The sequence below is a fragment of the Rhinolophus sinicus genome, linkage group LG10 (assembly GCF_036562045.2).
Source record: "Rhinolophus sinicus isolate RSC01 linkage group LG10, ASM3656204v1, whole genome shotgun sequence".
NCBI lineage: Eukaryota > Metazoa > Chordata > Mammalia > Chiroptera > Rhinolophidae > Rhinolophus > Rhinolophus sinicus.
This window is the reverse complement of record NC_133759.1, coordinates 87,913,252-87,940,891: the sequence shown is the minus strand read 5'-3', so window position 1 is coordinate 87,940,891 and position 27,640 is coordinate 87,913,252. Positions and strand designations below refer to the sequence as shown.

At 39.4% G+C, this 27,640-nt stretch overlaps 1 protein-coding gene across 5 annotated transcripts in view; it reads right to left on the bottom strand.

The window, feature by feature from the left end:
- Window positions 1-887: 887 nt before the first annotated feature.
- FBXO38 (F-box protein 38) overlaps window positions 888-27,640 on the bottom strand; it is a 46,688-nt gene continuing 19,935 nt past the window's right edge. For 3 of the 5 annotated variants that reach the window (XM_019734360.2, XM_019734361.2, XM_074313735.1), the window contains 14 exons: window positions 26,661-26,791; window positions 22,850-23,020; window positions 21,083-21,225; window positions 19,980-20,190; window positions 18,843-18,962; window positions 17,323-17,502; window positions 15,111-15,845; window positions 9,995-10,095; window positions 9,682-9,784; window positions 8,474-8,640; window positions 6,995-7,140; window positions 6,272-6,375; window positions 5,453-5,566; window positions 888-1,476 (listed from right to left, as the gene is read on the bottom strand). In XM_019734360.2, the coding sequence (XP_019589919.1) occupies window positions 1,298-1,476; window positions 5,453-5,566; window positions 6,272-6,375; window positions 6,995-7,140; window positions 8,474-8,640; window positions 9,682-9,784; window positions 9,995-10,095; window positions 15,111-15,845; window positions 17,323-17,502; window positions 18,843-18,962; window positions 19,980-20,190; window positions 21,083-21,225; window positions 22,850-23,020; window positions 26,661-26,791 (2,605 nt within the window). In that variant the 3' untranslated portion in view covers window positions 888-1,297. The remainder of the gene's footprint in view (window positions 1,477-5,452; window positions 5,567-6,271; window positions 6,376-6,994; window positions 7,141-8,473; window positions 8,641-9,681; window positions 9,785-9,994; window positions 10,096-15,110; window positions 15,846-17,322; window positions 17,503-18,842; window positions 18,963-19,979; window positions 20,191-21,082; window positions 21,226-22,849; window positions 23,021-26,660; window positions 26,792-27,640) is intronic. The other 2 variants (XM_019734362.2, XM_019734363.2) reach the window with 2 other exon arrangements.

Here is a 27,640-nt window from a genome sequence, read left to right as displayed (position 1 = left end):
CATTATGAAAAGGAGGCGGGGGGGGGGGGGGGGACTCAAAAAACTGTCAGAGCTTACCCTACAGTATGTGTTGAGCTAAGACTTTCCCAGATGGCTATGATGTAACTAAGCTCCATTATAAGGAGACCACCAATGTTTATGTGGCCCCTTGTTGACTGAAAGGTCGTTACACAGCACATGACTGTATTTGAAAAGTTTGTATTTTTTCCCCCAGACCTTCAGTTTAAGCAATTTATTGAAGTCACTCAGCTAGCAAATGGCAAATCTGACCCTCAACCGCAGCTGCTGCGGCTCTAAGGCTTTTGTTTGCTCTTGATCTGACACTCTTAATACTGTAGAGATCACTGCCCTAGCTGGGCAGTTTCTCTTCGAGAAAGGAGAGGCCATTTTCTGATGACCAGATATCCTGGGAAGCTCTGCTGTTCCCAGTATTCTGTTGTGTACAGTTCTGTGAGTTGAATATCTTGCAGCCACAGAACTTAAAAAGAGAGAGATCAGAAGGTGGACTATACTGGAATCTTATTTAGATGCAACTCTAAACATTCTTTTTCTGCGTATTTGCTACTTTTCTTTAAAAAGAGGGATTCAGGTCCAAGGCAAAAAAAGTTTTTAATAAACTTTTATTTTTATAGTCAAGATAAAGCATATACACAATTGAATGTGGAAATAAATAACTAGAAATGCTTTGGAAACTTTCGCATTTCCCCCTCAAACTCAGTTTTTGTTTTTGAACTCCATGAGTCTTTTTATTTGATATTAAGAAGTATGGCAACTATAATACCAAAAGAAAAAAGAACCACAATTTTGTACAGAAACATATAGCCACTTCTGACTATAGGGTTCAGTCTGTGTTTTAATAGTAACAAAAAAAGCACACAAGACACAAAGACTCTTCAACAGATTTACTCAAACTGCTTTGCTCGAGAAGAAAAAGGCACAGATTTAAGGGGATGACAGTGATCATTAAGAATATAGTAAATGGAGGCTCAGCCAAAAAGTGACACTTTATGAACAAAGTCAGGAAAAATGAACTCTTTCCAATTATCTGCCTTCATTAAAATGAATTTTTAAATTAAACTGTATAAACATATGATATAAAGTTGGTACTTAGGAAGTGTCTGTATATCTCCTCTATGTACAAATCTTTGTATACAACTTCAATGTTCCTTATAGATTTCCTATATTCCAAACTGAACCAGGGCCTCCAACGACACGGCCCGAGTCCACATGGTGTCGCCGGCAGCCGGACGGCCCCCGCAGCTTTCTGCCAGAAGAGTTGGGACGTAGGAGGGACCGGTCAAATGTAGTCATCTTCTACTGGTTCCCCATTGACATCACAATAGTGGATAAAAACTGCCACCACTCGCTGAAACACACCCTTCTTCATCTGACGCATCTCTGAAATTTCTTCTCCTATTGTTTCCATACAGATGTCTGCAGACAGCTGCCCTTTCCTTCGAGGAGCATAGATGGTGCCTTGGAAATTAGAATGAAAAGGGGAAACACGCATGATTATCAGAACTATCTGGAAGGACACTTGATTAAGCTGGTCCATGAGACATGCCTATAATACTATAATGCAATGCCACGGATATGTGTATAGCTCACGGTATGGGTCCCCATCAGATTAGTTATACACCATGTTTGATGCCTAAAAGCATACATGGTTAGGGGCCCAAGGTGAAAATGCATCAGAGAGGTAAGGCATACACATGTACATGCAGTGTCTGAAATCCATTTCCTCACAAAATATATTTTTAACAATTTTTTTTTTCCAATTACAGTTGACATTCAATGTTATATTAGTTTCTGGTATACAACATAGTGATTACAATATTATTGACCAAATTCCCTCAGCTTTACTTTATATGCCCATGAACTGTTTTGTAACTACCAATTTTTGATTCACAATCTTTTCCCCTTTTCCACCCATTCCTCCAACCCCCGCTCCCATCTGTTCTCTGTCTCCATGAGTTTGTTTCTGTTGTGTGTTTATTTGATTATTTTGTTTTTTAGATTTCACATATAAGTGAAATCATATGGTATTTGTTCCCCTCTGACTTATTTCACCCAGTACAATACCCTCTATGTCCATCCATGTTGCCACAGAAGGCAAGACTTCATTCCTTTACCACATCTTTATAGATTCACCCATTGATAAACACTTAGGTTGTTTCCATATCTTGGCTGTTGTAAAAAATGCTGAAATGAACATACAGATGCCCATGTCGATTAGAATTAGTGTTTTGGGTTTCTGTGGATAAATACCCCGAAGTGGGATTACTGGGTCCTTTCTCTCCTGTAAGAGCCTTTTAGTTTATTTTGTCTGGTATATGTATTGCTACCCCAGTTTTTATTTTTTTTGTTTCCATTTCTGTGAAATATCTTTTTCCATCTCTTTACTTTTAGTCTGTGCGTCTTTCAACCTACAGTGAGTCTCTTGTAGGCAGCATATTTAAGGGTCTTGTTTTCTTATCCATTCAACCCTCCTATGTCTTGATTGGAGCATTTAATCCATTTACATTTAAAGTAATTGTTGCCAGCTATGTAGTTATTGCCATTTTTTCTATTTTTTATCTTTTTTTCTTTTTCTTAAAAAAGTACCTCTAACATTCCTTGCAATACTGGTTTGGTGGTGAGGAACTCTAGTTTTTTCTTGCCTGGGAAGCTCTTTGTCTGTCCTTTGATTATAAATGACAGCTTTACTCAGTAAGAGTAATCTTAGTTGTAGGTCCTCGCTTTTCATCACTTTATGAATATTTTGTGCCAATCCCTTCTGGCCTGCAAAGTTTCTGTTGAGAAATCAGCTAATAATCTTATAGGAACTCCCCTGTAGGTAACTAACTGCTTTTCTCTTGCTGCTTTTATACTCTCTCGTTGTCTTTAGCCCTGCCATTCTAATTACAATTGCGTCTTGGTGTGGGCCTCTGAGTTCATCTTGTTTGGGACTCTGCACTTCCTGGACTTGCGTGTCTGTTTCCTTCACCAGGTTAGAGATGTTTTCAGTCATTATTTCAAGTAAGTTTTGAATTTCTTGCTCATTCTGTTCTCCTTCTGTTAACCACATTATGCAAATGTTAGTACACTTGATGTTGTCCCAGAGGTCCCTTAATTCTCATTTTGTTGATCTTTTTTTTTTTTTTTTCTGTTCTGACTAGGTATTTTCTGCTACCTTATCTTCCAAATCACTGATTCAATGCTCTGCTTCATCCAATCTACTGTCGATTCCCTCTAATGTATTCTTTATTTCAGTTATTGTAGTCTTCATTTCTGACTCGTTCTTTTTCATGTTTTCTATCCCCATTTTTATGTTTCCTATCTCTTTGTTGAAGTTCTCCCTGAGGTCACTGAACATCCTTATAATGAGTGTTTAGAACTTGGTGTCTGGCAGATTGTCTCCATTTTGTTCAGTTCTTTTTCTGGAGTTTTGTTCTTTTCCTTCATTTGGGATGTGTTTCTTTATCTCCCCATTTTGGCTGCCTCCCTGTGTTTGTTTCTATGTATTAGGTAGGGCTGCTATGTCTCCCCATTTAGCGGAGTGGCCTTATGTAGTAGGTGTCCCGTGGGGCCCAGTGGCACAGTCCCCCTGGTGTCCTAGCCAGATGTTCCTGGTGTGCCCCTTGGGGGTTGTGTGTGCCCCCGTTGTAGCTGAACCTTGACTGCGGTTGGCATGTCAATAGGTGGTACTGACCTTCTCAATCTGGTTGATTGGTTGTGAGGATTGGCTGATTACAGTGGAGGAGCTGTTGTGCAGGGGCTGACCTTATAGAGCAGGATTCGCTTTAGCAGGTCTCTGATGCCTGCTGCGACTGCCTTTTGGGTGTGTTGTCTGTGGAGGTGGTTGGGTGGTGGTGCTCTGGTGTAGTCTGAAGCTGGCCACTGGCTGTGTTGATTCTGGGGCCTTTTGGGAGGGGCTCTGGTATAGGCCAAGGTCAGCTGCTGCCTGTGCCCTGTCCAGGGCCACTTGGTATGAGCTACAAAGTGTTCTGCAGATGTTGTCACTTATGCTGGGATTGGAGGTGCCTGGGAGAGGTTAACTTGCAAACTGAGGCCAGCTGTTGCTAGTGCCAGGCTTGGGGCTGCTCAGCCAGAGGTATAGGACATGCTGAGGCCAGATGCTACTTGTTGGGAGTTTGTGACCTTTGAGAGATTTTAGGAATGTCTGCAGCATGAACCAAGACAGGTCTTTTGTATGGAAAAGCCAGTGGAAGTGGCTTGAGTAGGCCCACAAGTTGGATGGAGCAAGGTCTCCAGGAATCACCAGGGCAGGGCATATGGTGTTTGCTAAGCTGATGGAGACTCAGCTATGGCGCCCTCCTGCACAAACAGGCCGGGTGACGGGAGGGCTCAAAAAAGAAACATGGCTTCTGTCAGCACTTTCTGTCTGGGAGTAAGCTGCCCTTGCCTTGCCCTTGCCTTGAAGCCAGACAGTTTAGTTCCCCTCCATATGTCCCTGGTGGCTTTCAGCTGCTGTCCCAGTGCTGGAGCTCAGAGTGAGTGAGTCAGCGAGCAGAGTCCATGTGCAGCCCCTTTAAGAGCAGCGCCTGGGAGTGCAGCTGCTCTCCGGCTCACTCAGCCACAATCTCTGCTGGTTTTCACAGCCAGAAGTTGTGGGGACTTCTCTCCCCAGCACTGGAAGCCTGGGCTAGAGAGCTCAGTGTGGGGCTGGGACCCCTTGCTCCTGCGGAGGGTACAGCAGCTGAGATATCCCTCCTGATTTTTAACCACTACATGTAGGCATGAGACCAGCCCGTCTCACGTCTCAGCCCCTCCTACCAGTCTTGAGGTGGCTTCTTCTGTATGTGTTTAGTTGTAGGGCTTCAGTTCAGCTAGACTTCAGCTGATTCTCAATGATGGCTGTCCTGTAGTTGACTTGTAATTTTCATGTGATCGTGGAAGAAGGCTCGCACAGCATTTACCTACCTACCATCTTGACTGGAAGGCCCTCATAAAACATTTTTTAACAAACATCCCACAAATGGATATTCAACTGTGCTAACACTTAGATGAACTATATTTAAAATTTCTTTCAAGTTTTCCCCAAATATCTACACCTAAATCATAAGTTGCAATACGTATGCTAAAAACTGCTTGTAAGTAGCTAAACAATAATTAGCATAACTGGAACCAATCTGAAACAATATGGTTGAAAATAAAGAGTAACAAAATTACAAACATTTAGGTAATAAAAAAATCTAGGTAGGAAAATCTGTCTAAAGGATTCCTTCCCACCAACCTCCATATGTCCCTGGTAAGTCAACTGATTACTGTACAAATGTAGAGCTGTTTTTTGTAGGGGAGAACCAAACAATAACGAAAAGCAAATAAACACATTTATATGGGACGTGAATTAAAAGCTGCACTGCTTCTAACTCTCAAACAAGATACAAACATCTAACACAGTAGAATACACTCAAACTAGAGAATATAAATCAAGTCAGGTCATAATTACTTTCTTCATCATCTTCAAAATCGTATCTGGCGAAGCTGTTGGGTTCTGCTGCCCGTAGTGATCGCAACCAAGGGAAGTCAGAAATCATGGAATACGGAGCACCATCCACAACACCTGGAAGAGGAAGACAGGATAACAGAGCTCCGGGTGTAGAAGTAATGACAGGGCCCAAGAGGCGGTATTTTGTACCAAAATGTGCTTTCGTTCCTCAGGGCTGAAAACGCTCTGCACCAGGAGATGCACGTCCCAATTCTAGCTCTGCTGCTGCTCAGGCACCTGACCTTGCACATCCTCTGCTTTCATTAAGCCTCAGTTTCTCTCTATGTATATATGCAGAGGGTGCCAAAAAAAATGTATACACATTGTTAAGAAAGGAAAAAAACATATTAAAATTGGTAACCACTTTGAGCACCTCTTGTAATTGCAGAAGTCAAACGTGACTTGTAGTTATCTTTTGTTATAGGTATATATTATTACAATTTTAATAGCTTTTTTTCGTTTCTTAAAATGTGTACACAATTCTGTGGCACCCTCTGTATGTATAAAACAAAAAGGCTGAGACAGGTGCCCTCAAGTCACCTCCAATTCTCAAACTACAGCAACTTTCAATTTTCTTCTACTTTTTGTGTTTCAACACTGCCTCTGATTATTTTAGGGATGGTAAAGACATACGTAGGGAGAATAGGATTTCTCTGGTTCCTGCTCCCCACAGATATTCAAAATACCCATTATTTTGAAGATTCCTATCTTCCCTAAGACATGTCTCTCCATTTAGTCAGTTACAGCTACTTAGCTTTCCAACTACCTGTAAATGCTCACCTTCTAAAGTATAGATTTCTCTTCCCCAGGGGTATTTGGGGTACTTCTTTAAGTCATCTTCACTTCGTTTGGCTTCAGGGAAGAATTCGTACTTAATGAGCTCTCTGGTAGCAACAAGAAAAAATAAATAAAAATTATAAAACTGGAAAAAATGTTGGGGTGTGCAACAGAAAGGAACTGTCAAACCTGTGTCAGGCCTAGATTCTGACGAGCATCTCAAACTACACATAAGTACCTAACGGAAGAAGGGTATACTCAAACTAGAGAGTACACAGCCAGCAGGTCAAAATTACTTTCTTCACTACCTTCAAAATCCTATCAGGTAAAGAAAGAAGGCCCCTCTTTAATCAAATGTCTTGTGTGTACAAGGTGCTTAATATAATGTTTATATAACAAATGTATAAAAAGCCCAATTTCCTGATGATGTATAGCATTGCAGTTTTAAGGTCTTTAATTCACCTCTTTTCCATTCCCTAAGGGTAGAGGAATAAAGTCAAATGTACGTGCATAACCTTATCTTGGAATTTTTCTGTCTGAAAATAAAAAGTTACAAAAAACACATTTTTAGTTTTAAGTCCTCATTTCCTCAAGATTTTCACTTACGTTGTATTTCGTATGTTTCAGTACCTAAAAAGCCCAGTGAAAACATTTAAAATAAAGAATAATTAGGATTTTTTTCTGGGAGCCCTTGCAACAGGAAATGACTGAAATGGCCTTACTTACTGATTGATGTTTGCTATCGTGTCCATCCAGCTGCGAATGCGCACCTTGTTCCGGACGTTGGGAGGGTTACTGAATTCATGGATAATGCAGATGTGATAGGGGTAGGGCCCGCTGAATAGCTTCTGCTCCAGTGTTAGTGTGTCCACCTGTGGGAGACATCACAGAGAGGGGTTTGGGCCAACGAAGAGAATGCCTTAGAAATCTGTCTCTGAGAGCTTGAATAATCTTCCCTGGGGATCTACGTTTTAAAATCATTGGCTGATTTGAAAATCAAATAGTCACATTCAGCCCTGAACACAGCTTGCCACACTGGAAGTAAGGTTTAGCAAACTCTTCTGTCTAGCAAGCTGAGAGACTGACATTTCACTGTTATATAAATGCCCACTAAATCGGAGAATCACAATCAGGTCACAGAGCCCAGGAGTCCGCTTCCAAGCATGTCTTTCATAGATTCAGACAGTGACTGCATCACAGACCTGCAGCTGCATAGTACCATATCCCCCGTTCAAACTAGACTACTGCCTATTCCAGCTCCTTGCCTCTTTGCAGCCGTTATTCACGTCACTCTCTTTTCACGGAATGCCCTCTGCCTAGCTCTACTTATGAAATCCCACTCTACCATCTTAAGGGTATTCACATCTAATCTATCTCTTTCTCGGAAAGACAAGCTTCTCAAGGGAAGGATGATGTGCTGTGTACTTTTCAGCCCCAGCACATCAGAGCCAATCAACAAACAATCTGTTGAAATGACTCTTTTGGGGCCAGGTGCCAACTGACTACAAAGGTTTAATATTTCCTTTAAACTTTCTTTTGCAATTAAGCAGAGCCTTACATATAATGTTTACTTTTTATTTTGTTGTTTGAGAAATCATTGACATACATCATATATAAATTTAAGGCATATGGTATGTTGGTTTGGTTGACAAATACTGTGAATGATTACCAGCACAGGTTCAGCTAACATCTATAATCATATAGGTGCAATGTTTACTCTTAATAATAATGAAAATAATAATAATAGCAGCTATCATGACCACTTACTATATGTCAGCAACTGTTCTAGCACTTCACATGTATTAATTTAACTATCACAATAACTGTACGTTTTTATTCTTCTAATTTTATAGATGAAGAAACTAAGACACAGAAGTTAAGTCATCTGCTATAGGTCAGTGAACCAGAATTTGAATCAGGCAGTGTGAAATCATTCTTTGCACTTAACCATAAGCAACTTTGAATAAGTATGAACTCTTGCTGAATAACAATTGCTCTCATCACACAACTTGCTAAATACCCACAAAAATCTAGCAGAGAAGTATTAAGGAAGATTGGCAAAGTAGTCTATCTTGGTTAAAAGAATGTAAAGGATCACCACTATAGGTTGAGCAAATGAATAAATGTCAAGTCTGAAAATGTTGAAGACTAAGTAAACATGTCACTGCAATACGTGTGTCATCAGAAAGGGGCAGAGCTGGGTACCTGCTGCATTGGGCGTAGGTATATGATGCGGTTTCTCTCAGGAGGCATCCGTAGTATCTGGTCTAGTACCTGATCCATGTTCAGTTTCTTGCACTGTGCATAGTCAAACCGGTTTACAATTGGCGCATTCTCTACTTTTAAGTGTTTCAGTACCCTGCACCTGGTAGCTACGAAATGAAGACCACGGTAAGCTCTACAAATAATTTATGCAAAATCATTGAGCAATGTACAGCCTATTTGGAATCATCTTTAGAGGACGGACACCCACGTGTTTGGCCCAAACTTTCAGGGAAAAAAAATCTTTCATTTTAATTCAAATTTTTATTTTTTTGTATTTAGGCACTTGTTTTTTGTATTATAAAGGAATTTTAATATTTATTTATTATTGTACTTTTAACTCATAAACATAAATAAAAGAATTAAAAACATTTATATATATATAATTAATAGATAAGGAATTAGTACTATCCAAGTATAACGCATCCTTATTTTCCCCTCACAAATTTGGGCCAAAAAGTGCGCACTATGCATGGGAAAATACAGTACTATGTATCTCAAATTTTCAAAGCTCACACAAAATAATATCCTATTTTTCAGAGACAAATATGTACATACGCAAATACATGAAAGATGGACTGGAAAGGATGTATGTTAAACACATGAGTATAGATGGTGGGAGCCGATGGGACTGGCAATGAGAGACAAATGGGACTAAAGAGAAAAGTGGGACTTGGACTAATGATAATGTGCCGTGAACTGAAGTTATGATTAATCACGTCAATCTAATCCAGAGCAGGTAAGCACTTAAGGCCCAGTCACCATTCGTCCCCAAAAACATTTACACACAAAACATATCGAGTATCACACAGTTAGCACATGGCAGAGACAGGATTCAAGCTGAGGTCTATCTGACTCCAAAGCCTATACATGTTGTTGTTCTGTCCTATCAGATCAGGGAGCAATGATCATTTGGAGGAAACGGGAGAAGATGCTATTTTAAAAGATGAACCAAGTCTCTGTACATGGTCCCTCGCAGATACTACGGGGTAATTATTTGAGAACCACAGAACGAGGACAAAATTATAAGTAATCCAACATAAAGATTCCTTCAAAAAAATAATCTAGTCATGCTACTGAAGCATTTGTGAGTCCTTAGCTCTTTCAACTTGTTCACGATGCTCCTGTATGCCATGGGCCTAAATACATACCATGGATGAACATCATCTTGGGACAATCTTTTAGCACTAGATCTGTGATTCCACAGTTGGTCATAGTGACTCCAACGAGATTTTTGGATTTTAATACAAGGACCTACAAGGACAAAAATTTTTAAGTTAGAGATCTCTGTACCTTTTTTTTTTTATGCTTAAATGTTATGTTTTCATTGGCACAAATGACAAGCCACTGTTACCAATTTTTTTTCCTTAGGGCAAAGAAACTATGTAAAGATGGAAATTTCAGTTCCTTTACGTTATTCAGGACCTTGGCTGGACTGAAAGGTATGAGGGTTTTTTCCTTCACCTGTACGTGGTCATCCTCAATCACAGGATCACTGGTGCTGGTGGATTTATCTGCCGTCCTCTTCCGCTTCATGGCATGACGTGGCTTTGTTTTGGCAACCTCTAGAAAAAGCAAGAAAAAAAATGCAAATTTTAACCTTGCTTTCTTTCCTTCAAGAGAGCACATTCAATTCCATGTGTATAAACTCCATCAAGGCAACTCTCAAATCTGTGACTGGATTCCCACAGGAATCCAGTCAGACCCCTATTTCCCAATGACTGTTCCAAAGCAAGATCACCCTCCACTATACCTCAAGTATCTCTACATCAAACATAATATCCCTTGTTATCCCTGGGCCATTCCAACAACCTAATTAACATCCCAATCTCTAGTCACTCAACCCAACCTCAATACTATTGATGGATGAAACTCACCAATTTCCTGCTAAACAGCTTTAAATTATCAATGACTGCTTAATGAACTCATTTCAGTACCTGACTTTTGGAGCTATGCTTTAGCCCCGTCTGTCCTCAGTTTTATTCCATACCATATCCTAGTCATCTCCCACTGCCAAAGCCTTGGAAGCCATTAATCATTCTAGCTCCTTTTGCCCAGAACACCTTTCCTAACTTCACTTTTTGAAATGCTACGCATCCCTGAAAAGACCATCTCAAATGCCACCTGCTCTAACAAATCACTTGGATCCCCACACCTCGTATATGGCTTTCTAATTCCCTGTATACTTGCTCTGTTTCTCCATTTAAACTAAAAGCTCCTCGAAGGCAACAACACCATCTTATTTCATTTTTGTACCAATGTCAACCACCAGCAGTGAGCTAAAATGAACATTTATTGAAATGAATGGCACTCAACATTCACTGAATGAATTGAATAATGAATGAATGCAGCAGAAATACATAAGTGGAATAACAATAATAGCAAATATTTACTGAGCGCTTACTGTGTATCAGGCACTTTTCTAAAGGTTTCACTTGTATTAAACTAATTTAATCATTCTAAAGGCCCTTCTGAGATAGATTTATTATTCTCCTCATTTTACAAGTTAGGAGACTGACACATGGGAGGGTAACACAGCTTCCAAAGGTGTAAATGGTAGAACCAGGAGTCAGAACCAGGCAATCTGGTGCCAGTCACTACGCTAGAAAACCTGCCATCTTTTATCTGCCAAACCCTAGTCAGTAAGGCGCTAACTCACTTTTTAGTATTGTTCTGAAACATTACAGATTAATTATAAAAGCAAATATGACTTATATACAAGTTCTAAATTCATCTCTAAAACTTAAGCACATATATATTCTAAGACAAGACAGTAGAAGTCACTGTCCTCATTTTTCATAATCATTCTGTAGCAAAGCTTATATTGGATGAAATAAGATTGCCGTTCATGAATTAAATCCCGCTATACTGCTCTTCCCACTTGGTAATTCTCTAACTTCAAACATGAAAGATTATTAAGAAAGAGGGAAGAAAGATGCAAATACTGCAAATTCCCAAAGGTTGGGATTAGATGGGAACTCTAGAGATCTAGTCCAAGTACTTTTTTATACACCAGAACCTTTCCTCCACTATTTGAAGTCTTTGTGAAACCTTACTATGCAAAACAATAGAAATAGAAAGGAGCTACTTCGGTTGAAGACTAAGAAAGAACCCAAGAGTTCTACTCATCAATCTTCCTCCAAGGACTGGGAACCCAAGCAACACCCTGGAGTTCTGGAAAAACATGAAAACCATTGATCTAGGTAACCCACTGAAGGCCTCCCTTCACAGTATTCTCCTGAAGGAACTTTGTGCAGAATCCAGTATCTTCATTGACAAAGAATCTTCAAAAGGCAGCACATTTCACGTAACAGACAAAATGCACACACTCGTTACAACAAATAAAAAGGCCCTGGCTCCCTCTCCCCATTTCACAAAAATGAAAACAAACATACAAAAAAAAGCAGGTCTGTTTCCATTCCTTTATGACAGAGTTCGAACAAGAATCTTCTACTTAGCATTCTCTTTATGATCCGATTTTCAAACTTTTCCCTTTGCTGGACTGCTCTCTCCCCTTAATTCATCAGAATATGGGGTTCAAAGTTAAATTTCCTGCTCTCCAGAGGACCCAAATTGGCAGTTTATGTTTTCTAAGAAAAGTTATAAAACGAAGTCACACTTTACATTTCGATAACCTTAAAAACCAAGGACTTCCCAATGTAAAATGAAAACAAGAGTTCATCCTGTTTATTATTTTCTTCTGCCTCCCTCCTTGTTTAGGAACAATTAATCTTTCTAGGGACAATTCTTAGTGATTTCATATACCCGCCGGCATCAATATACCTCAAATGATGGTTCCTACCACTTACAATTAAAAGTTCACAATTACTGAGCCCCATACCATGTAGTAAGATATTGTGCTAAGCTGGGACTATAATGGCGAACAAGCAGACACTGACCCTGCCATTATGCAGCTCATAGTCTAGTAGAGAGACAGACAGCAAAACACGGAATTACAACATAGTGTGGTTAACATTAGAAGATGCTACAGAAACACAGAACAGAAGACCAATCCAGTCTTGGGTGTCAGGGAAGGAGGTTAGTATTTATGAGAACCATACCATATTAATCTTAAATGCTATTCTTTGACAATCCAACTAGTTATTTTTGTGATATTTATTTTATAAAGTATTATACAGTGACGATAAAAAGAACTTACAGGCATATATTCCCAAAAAAGGAATTCACAAGACGAATAACTATATTAGCTTCTAACATGGTTTTAACACAAGGCCATAAATTAAAAACTAATAAAAACCTCAGACGTTTTCTTTAAAGTGATTTTAAAAAATCCCTAACACTCAATGAAGTCTGTTCCTTTATTAGTTTGGACTTTTCTCCTCAAAATTTTTAAAGCAGGATGGTGAATAGATATTAAAAACATGCTAGATTAAAAATAACAAGTTGAAAGCCACCCAAATAACTTATTCTTCTTCCTAAAAGAGATCTGGAAAATATTAAAATCAGCACTTTGACACCTCTCCAGAAAAGTGGTCACTGAAAGTATATGGACTGTTTAATAAATATTAGGAAATAATTTACCTACTATAGACACATTAGCTACATACATTAGAAGTCTTCTCAAACTGAAAAGTAAAATTACAAGGTAATGGATGTAATACACCCAAAAAAGTAAAAAGCACTACATGAGATTAAAAAAAAAAATTCTAGGGAACTATTTTACCTAAGAAAAAGTACTAGTCACGAAACAAGTCAGAAGGAAATAGAAAAGGGGATAGTAGAACACAGGCAAAAAAGAAATCACAGCCCCTTATGGTTAATATGAAAGATCTATGTTAAAAACAAAAACAAAACAAAGCAAAATCCCCAAAACAGTAACCACCATAAAACTTTACCAAGAGACATAAGACAAATTGGAGACAAAATAGTCTCTAAATAGGAAGACTCAATGCTGCAAAAACGACAGTAATCTTTCCAGTTGATCAATGTAATAGAATTCCAAACAAAAACAAAGATTTGTTTTTAGAGCTTGACCAAGTTATTACAACATACAACTGTAAAAATAAATGATAAATGTATGACTAGCCAAGGACATTTTGACAAAGAATAATGAAAGAGGAAAGGGCACTGGAACAGAACACAATGCACATGGTAAAAGAGCATTTTAAAATAATGATATAAGAATGGATGTCAATAAATAGTATTGAGACAACTTGGTGACAATTTGAAATAAAAACAAAAATATCAAGTTAATTAGCACAGATTAAAATAAGGAATTAAAATCAAATAAACAAGTAAATAAAAGAATGAGAAGATATGAACAATTAACTGAACCAGGTGCAGGGAAGGCCTTCCACAGCATAGAAGTAAAGGAAAAAATTCGTAAAGGTAAACACATACACCTGACATTACAAACGTGAAAAAAACCTGCAACGAAAGGTGTCACACTAGGGAGTTTCTGTTTAATGGGTACAGTTTCAGTTTGGGACGATGAAAAAATTCAGATGGATGGTAGTAATGGTTGCTCGACAATGAGAAGATACTTAAAGCCACTGAAATGGACACTTCAAAATGTTTAAAAACGGTAAATTTTAGGTTATGTATAAAAATTATCATAAAACATTTAAAATTCAAGCTAGAAAAAGTATTTTCATCATACGTCAGGACTAGTGTTTGCAAAACATAATGGATCTTTAAATAAAACTCGTAAGTTTATGCTACTACAATTAGCACATACTTAAGTTCTTGTGTTTATCTTATGAAAGCTTATTTTTGTTTAACTCCACATGATTCGATCATCTATTAACATATAAAAAGTATGGACTCTGTTCTGGGGTCTGATTTTAAGATTTTAAAAGTGAGGGAGACTTGGATAAAGTTAAAATATATTATTATTCACTGACAGGTATACATGACTTACAGGCAGAAGAGATGACTTAAAAATAAGGTCAGATATATAAACAGAATTATGATTAAGAAATGTGTTCATCCCCACCCTACCCAATGCCTTGGCATACACATTATAATATTATTAATGAAATTTTATACACACACACACACACACACACACACAATTTTTTTTTTTTTTTTCAGTATATCGTCACCAAAATAATTCTCAGCTAAGCTAGATACTTACCGGCTTATCTCCTGGCAAACCTAACTGGACGCAAAACTAGACTTCAGAAAAAATTACTAAGTACTGCAGAGGCAGATAGAGGGGGATCCCCATAGGACATGTTCCCCCCACCCCAGCAACTTCAGGCCCGTATCTTTTGGCTAAGGTTTAAAACTTCACTAACAGTTACGACTTCCCTAAGTGTGGGATGGGAGCAGAGTTTATCTATTGGGACTTACAACATGAGAATCAGCAGTGTAGTTAGGATCAATATACAGTTATATTTTTCTTAGAAACTTAACTTTCTGAGTTTTCCTGCGTCAGATATTTTCCATACCCTCCCCCCACCACTGCTGAAAATTAGCTCCAAATCTGTATGACCACAGAACCCCAACACCGAATTCAGTCTGCCAATCTGGCTTTACCTAAGAAAGCTTATGGAATGAGTTCATGCCCGTCTCCAGTCCTATCCTGCAGTTGCTAAGCCTGGCAGCATTGTCATACCTGACTCAGATACCAGCGGTACATGGGACAGTCTGCTCCTGGCCCTTGTTAGGGGCCTCCGAGGGTAGTCTTCATTAGACTGCACGTCACAGCTCTCAGGCTGGGAGCTCCCCCTCCTGTCCTCACCTGTAGCCCCAGAGCCACTCCCATTAGTCCTCTCATCATGTGCTGGGCCTGAAGACCCCCCTTGTGGCAGAGTCCTAAAGGAAAAGGCGGATCTCGTACCATCCGGGCCATTCACAACACAGGCTCGGCTGGTTGAAGGACGTTCCTCATCAGAACACCTGCTAGTTCTCCTTTGGGGTTCCTGGGGCCTGTGACAGCAGCATCTGGGGCAGACAGAACTCTCTGCATCTCCCTCCTCCATGGCCTCAGAGTCCTCTGACCCAGCGGGGGAGCAGACACACTGCCTGGACACATCCACTTCTGGAGGGCTAGGCTCGGAAGAGCCGCCGCTGGTCACCGTCCTTACAAAGGCAGGGCTTTGAGAAGCAGTGCTGTGTGAGCTGGAGTTTCCCACTGTGCTGGCGGTGGTGCTGCTGCAGCTGGGATAAACATCCTTGTTTTTTTTCTTTTCAGGAATATCCCTAGCTGCTTTCATATCGGCTTTGATCTGCTCACTGGTGACCTGACAGCCTTTCTCACAGCTGCTTTCCTCGAGGGGAAACTGCTTCGACTGGCCCATCTGATGGGAGTTGTACCTCTTTCGAAGTGGAGTCTTGCCTTTTCCACTTACTGCTTATAGAAAAAGAAGAATGGCCCGAGGAAAAGAAAAGGTTTCAGTACAAATTCTGGACAAAAGGCAAGAGTAAATCTGGAACAGGAAACAATGTACACCAGTTTTCCTAAGTATAATGGTGACCACATAACTCAGCTGCTCAAATTCTCTATGGCTCCCTAGTGCCTCCCGGGTTCACACACATTAGCTCAGCCTTCAAGGCTCACCAGAACCTAACTGCAAACTAACTTTCCATTCGCACCCCCTCTATATACATTCTACATCCCAGCCCAAACTTTTCTTTCACTATACACAGTCCTGCTTTACTCCCTTGGGGTCTCTGTTCTTACCAATCCTTCAGACTTGGGCCTCTGTCATCTCTTCTGCAGCCCCACCCCAAAACCACTGCAGTGCATCCCCTGTAACATTATTTATTACACATTTCTGACCTGACTCTTCAATGAGGCTAGAGGTTCCCTAGTGAGAGATCATGACTTACTCATCTATGTATCTAACTTACTCATCTATGCACCTAACACAGTACCTGGGGCACAGTAAGGCTCAGCCAATATGTAAAGGAATCCTTAAACAAGTAAGGTTTTGTCTGGCTGACAGAAGATCTAGCTTCTAAATTCAGAAACTGAACTTTCTAGGAAACATTAGGTTAGTCAGCTGGTCATATTACTTTTCCTAAATTTTACTTTCCATAAAAGCTCCTTTCGACTACAATGTCAAGATATCTAAATTTTTGAGAAGAATAAAATAAGAACTGAGTAATTAGTCAACACTTAGTAAATTATTCCACTAAAGAACTGAGTTTTCCATATACGAAGTGTGTATTTCAGGTTCAGTGTAAAATGAGTACTGAACATTCAAATACATTAAGGAATAGGGTACCCAAGGAAAAATAAGTGGACAATTTTTAAAAACCCCATCCTTTGCTCAAAGTGGTAAGCATATGGTTCTGAGAAACATAAAGGAAGGGAAGACAAGGAGGAAGTATGAAGAGATACAGTTACAGTTTCTTGGTGAGGCAAAGGGCAGAAGGCTGTTGGCTAAATTTAAAGGGAGACACGGGATGGGAAGAGCTCCCTCCAGCCCCAGAATAGCCACTGACATTCACTGAGCACAGCTGGACAGGTTAGCCACTGGGGAATATCTGTCTTCACTACTCTAAATGACCAGGGGCCTTCCCTTACCCAAGGCGCAGGCCCCTTGCTAATCCCTGACCCTGATGCCACAACTTCCTAAAGCTATGGATTCACAATGCTCGTGTCTTCTCTTCCCTGAGCCCCAAATTGTACTACAGTTGCCCTCGACAACACCACCCAGACTCCCCTCTCCCTTGAGCTGTTGCCTTTCTCGTCTCCTGTCACATTTCGTAAGGAGATGTTAACTGCACCACACGCTGTGATAGGGACACATTATTATAAAAAGTCCAAGTGTGTCAGTTCTCATGACTCTAACAGGTCAGAGGAAGACACAATCTCTCACCTGACAATTCCCTGGACTGCACAGGCTCTCCGGTTTTTTCTTCACGCTCAGAGTAACGCCGAGCACCATTCTTAGGAATCCAGACTTCTTGGAGTTCTAGACTGTCTTCCTCATCATCACTCTCTGAATCATGAACAGTAATCGGCGTTGGTTTTACTACACGCTGAAGACCACTGGGTCCTAAAACAAAAAGCACAGACCTAACAGTTACTTTTTGCCTAAGAAAGACTTGCACTCAAAATGCTGTTTCCAGGGATCTAGGCTCAGAGGTGCTTTGGCTGTATGCAGCCTCCCTGATCACTCGTTTCAATGGAATACGGACATACTTGGATGAGTACTGTGAAAGCACTTTAACTCTAAAACTTCACATAAACATTAAGTATGATTAGTAAGCAAATTAAAATAGAAGATCATGTGGCATCCCCCTTCAGGACCTTCACTATTTGAAAAAGTCTCATAACTCATCCTAAAAATAATCAAAATAACAGTCATAATAATCACCAAAATAATAGGCTGTTTTTCCAATTTTGCAAATGTGCAAATGAAGGCAAAGGAAATGAGGACCTCAGACATCTACAGGACCAGTGAGAACTCTGCATTCTTTAACTGAGCACAGGTCTATCTCACTGGATGTAGTTCAGACACGTTCATAAAAGGCCATGTGCATGTTAGAGTCCAGTTATTTACTTATACTTATGTAAAACGTGTTATCTGCTTGGCAGTACACACTGTAAACCTTTAGCTTGTATGACCCAATTCTCGCTGAAGAATGACTGATATTTGTTCCATCAACAAAATGTAAGCTCCAAGGCACCTGGCCTGTCTTTTTCCTGTTAACACTGTACAATGCCTGGCACAGAGTGGGCACTCAGTAAGTATTTGTTGAGTAAGTGACTGCATCTGTAAGACACTTCAAACAAGGGTAGTTAAAGGTGTTTTCAATTCAAAGACAAGGTAGCCTTCTGACAGACTAGCGGGGAGATAACTTGAGCTCTAATTTCAGTTCTGCTCCTTGATCCTTGGCTGAGTGGTCCTGAACATATCATTCAAACTTTTGAGAGAATATTAAGTTTTGCCGCCCGGAAAATGCAGAATTTTATTAGGTCATTTTAAGGGCCTTGGACCAGAGACTAGATCTTGGTCTATTTACTAAACCAGGTTAACTTCTCCACTGCTCTTCCTCTCCACCAAAATGAAGGGAGGGCAAGCAGAATGTTTAATCAGGTCATTTATTTTTCCATCAACAAGCTAAGTGCTTTCTTTACACACGCACACACACACACAGGTGTGTGCTAATACAGACAGAGGAATTGTTGCTGCAGTTATAAAAAATCAAAACCAAACTTTAGTAAGATACATACAGCAAGGAGAACATCAATGTAATACAGGCCTCAGTAAGTAAAAGCATACAACACATCACTATCTGTGATGACAAGAAAGAGTCATTCAGTGTTTTAACGCCTTCATTAGAGTCAGGCCGTAGGTTTCAGAACCATGAATGCGGGAGGTAACAGGATTACCTGCTTGTTCCTCGTCACCATCCACAGGAATAACTGCCTGACTGTGAGCTGGAGTCTCATGTCCACTCTCGGCCACCACCTCTCCATCTTCTTGCACCATGTCTTCCATCTCATTCAATGCTTAAACAAAAAGAAACACCAAGTCAAACAGGAGAGCTCTACAATGAGCACAATGCTGGCAAACTGGGGCACCCCTGAGAAATGAACAGCCCTGTGATTACTACGCCTACTCTGGAAGAAGAGCACGTAATCGTGCTTCGTTATATCAACATTGACAAGAAGTGTCCACTTCTTCTGTAGGCGACGAAATCACAGACAGGAAAGCATCACTTGTTGGAGAAAGTCCATCACTGTATGATGAAAGCAAGGGCAGAGGCACACAGCTGAGAGAAAGCACCCAGTTCATTCCTGAAGGTGTTACCAGGGATGGCTGTTATCAGGCAACTGCTTGTCTCTTGTCTCCTTCTAAGCTGTTTGCTTGGAGGGAGTGAGACCCAGCTAAGGGAAGACCTTACAGTCACAAGCAATTAGCCTTGTAGTATCTGCTGACTAAACCAGGAAGTATTGGGCAGGCAAGCTCAAACTGTATGTACGTTTCTCTTCCTACTCTCTAGAGGCTGCGGTATCATTTTTGGCTAATGTGTGATAAGGATTATTAACAAATATACCAAGTACTTTTTTAACATTTTAATATCACTTCAAATGTTTTATTTGCACCAAAAAGTTTTCACTACAGTTATCAGTGCCTATCAGTGAATGGGAATGTGTGATTTTATTTATAATTTTCCAGAGGATAAGTGCAGTGAACAATTTCAGATTGATAAATTTTAATCAGTTTACTCTCAATACAAAATGCTCACTTTTCAAAGAGGACCCTAAATGAAATAATTCCTGGCTTTGCTGGCTTTTTATAAGATTAAATCCAATCCCCAAGTCAGTATTCCCAGAACTCAGCCCACGACGCCCTCACGGTGTCCTACACATTCCCAGCTTGGACACAAGCCAGAGGGCAGCGGATGTCTACCCCCTTTACCACTATCTCCTCAGTGCCCAGGGGTAACAGAAATAGAATCAGAGAAATATAATCCAAAAGGAAAAAATCATTTCATTTTGGAGCTCACAAAAGGTCTGGGTTACCGTCGGCTGCAAACTGCTGCTCTCCTGGCTGGAGGTCTTGCCGGAAGTCATTCTCCTCATCCGAGTCATCTGGCTGATGGTGGTTATTGTCGTGGATGTTGGCATTATTCTGGGCGTTATTGTCATTGTCGTTGTTGGAGTTCTGGTTGCTCACAAGGGCTGAGGACACCCCGATTCCTGTGCCTGCACTCAGACCAACTCGAGCACAGCCCTAAGGCAAGATGGAACCACATGCTTATTAGTTAATATCCCTTCATGCATCTCTAGTTATAGCACCTTTCATCTCTGTTATTTATATAGCACCTTATTCATGAAGTGCTTTTACATATGCATACAGGACTTCACTTAAGGCTCACAACACTTCAAGCAAGAAAAACTGCTATTATTCTTGAGTTACAGATGATGACATGCACTTTGGGAAGAGATCTGCTCAACAGCACATGACCAGTCAGTGGGACAGCTGGGACCTGAAACCCAGTAATCTGACCTCAAATCCTGAGCTGTCCCCACTCTGTCACACTGCTTCAACAGTGGAAATGTAGTTAATTAAGAACTGGTAAAACAGAACATAATTAGTTGACACATTAAGTTTTTATTATGGTGAGAGTGTAAATTTTATGTTAAGCTGTTTTAAAATAACCTTTTGTACAATTGGGCAACCTCAGATTTCCCAGGATATACAACTGACTGAAAAAGATAGCAGCAAAGGAAAACATTTCCAAAATAAATTCCTAATCCTTATTTATATTTTGGATTCCTGATTATAGATTTAATCTCCGAACTAATTACTCCAAGTAATAATTTGTCTTAGCTCAAATTTCCACCTTTGCTCTTACCTTACTTTCAGTTTATAGGACTAATGGGAACAGCTTTCCACTTAACTTTTTCCTTTCCCTTCTTTGAAAACCCCTTAATACTCATTTACAAAAACAAGAGGCCATGCATTATTATAACCTTTATGCCTTCACTGAGGCTGGCAGTAAAAAGTCCAATCATAACACTGTAAAGGCATATTATATTAGAAAGAAAAAAAAATAATGTAGGTTGTTTTCTTCCTTGAGTACCAAAATAAATGAACAAAAACTCTCTCAAATGTGATTTACTTTGGGTGGTTCACGAAACATCTGGTCCAGTGAAATAAACTCCAGGCTGGGCAACAATTCAACAAACTGACCAAAGGAGTCCAGCTTCAAAGCATGGCACCGCACTAAGTTGATATCAACCAGTCGAGTCCATCGTGAGTGGTCTGTTGACGAAATGGCCAGAGAGAATATAAGTTAACACTTTCTCCGTTACTGATGAATTCTGTCACTTTTAAATTCTGTTTCCTTAAGGAACTTTTCTCTTATCTCATGATCGCTAAAACTTCGTGACTGTACACTGATATTTCCATACCTAATTTCATTGTGAGAACTAGATAGCTTGGGAATCATTAACTTGAAACCAAGTCAGCCTTGATTTAAATGTAACCCACTCTACAACCTATATACCTATTCAACAGGACACTAATTAAAGAAATACTGGTGCGTTTATTTAATGGAACATTAAGAAGCTATTAAAAGACTGAAGAACTGAATATGCTTGTATATTAATATGCAAAGCTCTCCAAAACATTTAGTACAAAAGACAAGCTACAGGACGGACAGTGTATACCCAGCAGGCTCCCTTTGTATACATAAATCATTTTTAAATGCTACATATGCATAGGCTGCAATGTGCACAAAATAATCTGTCCAGAAGAATATATAAGAAACTGTTGATGGTGGTTACCTTTGAGAAGAGGAGACTTTTCATTTTGTACCTTTCTGTACTGTTTGATATTGTTTATCAAATGCATGTATTACTTTTAGTTTTTAAGTGTTAACAGGAATTCTGAGTGATAGGATTATAGGCCATTTTTTTTGTGTTCTTCTTTATACTCTTCTGTATTTAAGAAAACAAACAAATCAAAAACCCAATAAATGTTATTTTTTCAAAAGTGATCTATGCCTGCTACAACCCAAAGTTCGTATTTCCCAGGAACTTGCTGCAGTTGGCCCAGGGAGACAATTTCCCTTCTGGTGGGTGAGACATGGCCATTCTAATGAGTGATGTCAGCAGAGGCCCCCGAGCTCCAAAACAGGCCTGGGACGGGCTTTGTGAGAACTACAGTATCCGTGGGAGACAACGCAGACGGCAGAGGCGGCTGCTCTGCAGGTGTCAGTGAAGGGGGTCTTGGTTTGGTTAAAGAGGACGTCACAATGAAAATTCTCTAGTTCTGAATTTACTTAAAAGTTTGGGAATTTAGGTATTTAAGAAGGGCCTTTAAAGAAACAAATAGTATTTACTCTCTTAGGGAGGAAAATGAACTCCACCCATAGGAAAAATAACAAGGGCAGAAGTCACACTTGTATATACAGGAGATCAGGTGGGGAGGGGAAGAGAGGTCTGAAAAAGCCTAGGATTTTATAGTGGTAGAAAATTTCACTATAAGTTCATGTTTAATATGTCACTTAGAAGTATTTTTTAAATATATATACTCACTCTGTCCTTTCAGATGTGTCATTTGAAGGTGATTCAAAGAAAACAACTATAATATCCCAGGCAATGATTTGTAACTTTCATTGTAAGTGCCTGGCCCAAGGAAGTGTCTATAAAGATCAGGACACTTGAATCCATAACCTGGACAGTGTAAATTTTTCGGCAGAAAATTTCAGGAGTTCAAAGAGGCACTGAATATACTTCCAACATGGTTATCAAAAGTTCCCAGAACTTGAATAATAATCCACATAAAATATCTACATTTTATATTAGGATGCAATTCATAGCACACACACAAAAGATACACATCATCTCAACGTAAAATGCAGCAGTACTTAAGCCTATAGTACCTGAGATCCAATTGTATGGGTTATGTAGATGGGGGCAATTGTAAATTGCCAGATATTTGATACAGGAAAACACTTCGTTGACTGCCTTCATCCCTATATCAGTGATGATACCAGGATTTTCTACCACATCAGCCAAACCATACTTCACCAGATCTGCATTAGCCATTCTGCCTAGAAAGAGAAATCGATTAAAAAAAAAAAAATTCTTAAGCGTCATGAAGTGCTCACAATACTTTATATTAACATCCAGTATGATTACTCTCTATGATAATTCTGTGTCATCTGTCCATCATCAGGTTCAGGTTCGTGTACAAATTTAGGTTAGGTATTCTGTACGAATGGGGTAGCATTTATCTTGCAAAATAAGATTTTATATTAAAAGTCAGGGGACAGCTAGTAAGAAAATAATTATTTCCAATTGTTAAGGAAAAAAAGAAAGCAAAAATCTTAAAGCAAAACCGAAGGATGTATTCTATTAGTTCACATTTACAGTGCTTTTTAGTTTTATCTTTTAAGAGAAAAATATGTTAAAATGTAAGTCTTTCAGTGTCAGGGTCATGTTTTTGGAGCCGGGGGGGGGGGTGGTGCCCATGAGTGGAGGAGTAAACTCTGGGGATTCAGATTCATTGTAGGGCCCGTGTTATTGGTTAGTCAATCTGACTGTATCCCCAGAAAGTGGACTTCTAACTCAGCACACCCTCTCTCTGCCACTGGCTTTAGTGCCTGCTGCCTTGTCACAGACTAGGGGTGTGGGTAAAGCAGAAGAGGGTCCTCCATCCTGGTTTATGCCACTGGAAATCACACTTCACCCCGTGTCTCCTATCATCGCTCCTCCCATCCACCTCTCCAGGATGGTCCATCTGACTATAAAAAATTTGAAGGAAAAAAAGGAACTGCATCTATTTAGATTACAGTGACATTACCAATGTCCAACATAATGCTTGGATATAGGAACTCAAAAAACACCTCTCACATTCCTTGTGATCAACTGACACAAAGTACAGAGAAAAGACAGTTGCTCTGGTGAAGCTGCCTTGCATATTACAAAGATTTATACCTTTAGCTTGGAACGTGTTCAAAACAGCCAACCTATCCCAAACTCTTCCAATGTCACTTTCCATATAGTTCATGGTCTCTCCACTATATTCCCCTTTTTTGGTATTTACTGGCATTTCTTGCAGATTTCACCTTAATCCATCCTTCACAATTTAGCTGAGCAATTTTCTTTAGCCTCCTGGTAAAACCCTTTTTCTTGCTCTTTGGACTCTACACTTGCCTTTTCCCTTATGATCGGGTAAATCCTGTACTGACTCTGTTCCTTGGGCGCTATCTGCATAAATGCTATAGACTCACACAACAAATCCTTGTCTTACGCTCATTCCTTTGAGACTATCACTTCTTCCTGATCTTGGGGTCCTCCTGATTGTCACACTCTCTCAAAACCCTGATGACATCGCCGTGGACTCATTTCTGTTTCTTTTTTTAATTCAGCCCATAGGTGTGCTAAAAGTAAAAGCTACCATTACTGAATGTTTTGTAAATGCCAGAGATTGTAATAATAAAAAGTCCGTGTTTTCTTATTTGTTAAAGATAGTACCATTTAACAAATGAGAAAAAAATGAACTTAACAAGTAACTTGCCCCAGGTCCCATGATTAGTAACAGGCGGGCCTCAAGTCCATCTCTCTCCAAAGCTCCAGCACTGAAGACTTCATACAGCTTCTGCTTTTTAATGTTTTACATCCCATCACCTTCACACGAAGCTCAGAGATCGTAAATCTATGCAAACCAAGACTCCTTCTCTAAGTATTCATCCTTGGGTCGCTTTTCTTATATTCCTAACACGCAGCATCTGATTCTCAGCACATCTCTACCCCTAATCTGGCACTGTCATTTTGTACCATAAATTATGGAGGACAAAGGTGATGTTTCTTTTTATATTTTGCCAGACCCTTCGTAACAAAAATGTGACGCACGTTTTACCAGGGGCTACCCCCACCTCCTGGAGCAATGCTTCAAAACCTAAACTACCGAGAAGGATGAGTAATTAAAAGCGCGTGAGCAGGGAGGGACCTCTCACTCCTTTCTAGATAGTCTGTTAGAGGCCCCTGGCCCCAATTCTGATGCCGAGAATCCTAGGCTGTCTTTGAAGAAACAGGAGAGTATGTACACGGGAGGAATGCATGAACTACAGCAAATAGGAAGAAAAGAACAGCTTATAAAAAGGTCAAAACTAAAAGTCTATTAAATATGAATGAGACTGTGAAATAGTTATATTGAAAAGTGTAAAATAATGGTAGTCAAAAGGTAAACTGTTTTTCTATTGAAAGTATGTGTTGAGGAGAAAGAAACACTATAGGGAATTTGGTTATAAAATTAACTGTCAAAGACAACCTTTCCCTGGGCCTAAGTGTGGCTATCTTGAAGATACAAAGTTTGTCAAGTTTTGAGCTTTCGGAAAGAATAAAAAACAAGATTATAGAAAGAACACCAATTACCAAGCTAATAATCTTATTAAGTTACTACAAAGATACTGGAGAAAGATAGAGAATGTTAGCAACCTCATTCAAAAACAGAAAAGCTTGATACCAAATAAAGCAGGTCCTCGAATAACATCACTTTGTTATAACCTTTATGAGATGCCGTAGGAACTCTTGTTTGTATCAATGAGCCTAGGGTAAAATTGGTTTCATTAGATGAACACTGTTTTGCCGCAGTTCCAAGAACTTATCAAGGATGTCAAGGGGGACTTACTGTGCACTGATTTTATATGGAATTACTATACCAGTTTAGCCTTTTAAAGCTAAGTCGGTGAAAAGCTGATCTTTTTCAAAGCTATATGGAATAAAAGTGATTCCCGTGTTAAATTGGCTAGAAGGTGATTTGATTTGATTTTTAACCCTTCACCTGTATTAATGAGAACTGAAACAAAGTAAAACAAAACAAAACAAAACAAAGCGACTATTAATCGGACATATGTCAGAAATGAAAAAGGACAACACTCATGCTGTTTGGCCTGCAATGCCCTGAGCAGTCATGAAGCTTTCTTATGGTCTCCTATGAAGCAAATCAAATCCAAAGAAAAAATGCCATTTGGTATGATAGTGAGTTTAAGAAAGACTTGTTGCAAATTACATGGGGAAATAATTAATTCTTGCAAAAATAAAAACATGCTGGTGTTCTTGAATGTCTAACTAATGTATGTGGGGAAAAAAGTTTGAATAATGAACTGACATGCATTCAAACCCAAAGGAATGCGTTCCCCATTGTAAATACATTCCAGAAAATGCTGTGAACAAGCCTTTCAACAGCAATCATCATGAAATGAATACTGACCATTATGTGTTCACACTATCTGGAAAATCCAGAACCCCCAGCGGGCTTATTATGGAAATGAAGAGCATGGGCAGGGAATGGGACCTCATCTGAGAGGACCATCAAAAGCTTCAAGAAGTATGGCAGATCAAATTCAACAAATGGAACCAAGGATGACATTCTGTGAAAAAAATGAAGCAGAATGGGAAAGAAACTTGGGCAGCAAAGTGGAGACAGCATCAAATGTAGATAAGGATTTTTTTTGGTATGCTGTTAATCACTATACCTTCTATAATATGCTAAAATCTGAGGCAATATTGGAAAAATTCATTGACACTTCAACTTTAAATTAAAAATTTCTTTTTCAAGAAGTAGAGCTCCTAAGATCTTAAGTTCTCTTAATAGTCCGGATAATATGGCCCATCCCCATTCAGGTGTCAGCTTGTCAAGTAAGTTCCCTACAGCAATTCTAGGGAATAAAATGGGATAAGTCTTACTCTGCAGCAAAAACTCATCTACATATCCCAGATGAAGGGTTTCAAACTGGGGGAACTCCAACTCTGCCATCTTTAGGGCAGAAAAGACACCATCTTTGGTTAAGGAAGGCTGGATCCGAACTTCATGTAACCTATAAACAAAGAGATACACAGCAGAGTAAAATGAAAGCCATTAGAATCAGAGGTTCTACTAATGTAAGGCTCTGAAAGAAGTTTATCTTACTGAAGTGTCAAATGCAAACGTTTTCCCCTCCATTAAAGAGGTGTTTCCTTTAAAGGAGTATTTTGCAAAATGTGGGCACATCTTAGGTGGCACACTGAAGTTACACTAAGTAACAATGAATTACACAGTAAGAGTCTTAAATCCTTTCTAATGCTTCCTTAAATCTGATTAAGTCAAGGAGATCTGATTAATCTGTGTCTGGTACTGATATTTCTATAACGTATTTTTTATGCTAGCTGTTAAGTCCCATTTTAACAAAGAGTATAGTTCTACAGTACGTAACAAAACCTACTAAATTAAACTTAGAAATGGGTTTATTTATACTCTTAACATTCTACTGATGGAAAGTAAGTTTTCTTTTTGAATAAATGAAAAATGGTTAATTCAATTTAAATAATATTTATAAAAGTGGAAATAGAGGCACTTTTCATAACACAGGAAATAGTAAATGTGGCATAAAGTAGATACGAAAGTGTGTTAAAATATAAAGGTGTTACAAGGTCAGGACTCTGAAAAAGCTTATTTAAAACACTGATTTCTAAATAGCAAATATTATCTGCAACTAACTAACGCCAATTCCGATAGTCGCAGAGGCTGAGACAACACTTCCCAAGAGGGCTACAGGCAGCGGAGCATCAGTGCTTGACTTTGGTTGGGCTCTCAGGCACTTCCAGACAGGTGACTGCTTTTCTCTGATGAGACCACACCCTTTCAGAGCTTGCTGGGTCTGGAGTGCAGACCAATTGGTCATCAGTTA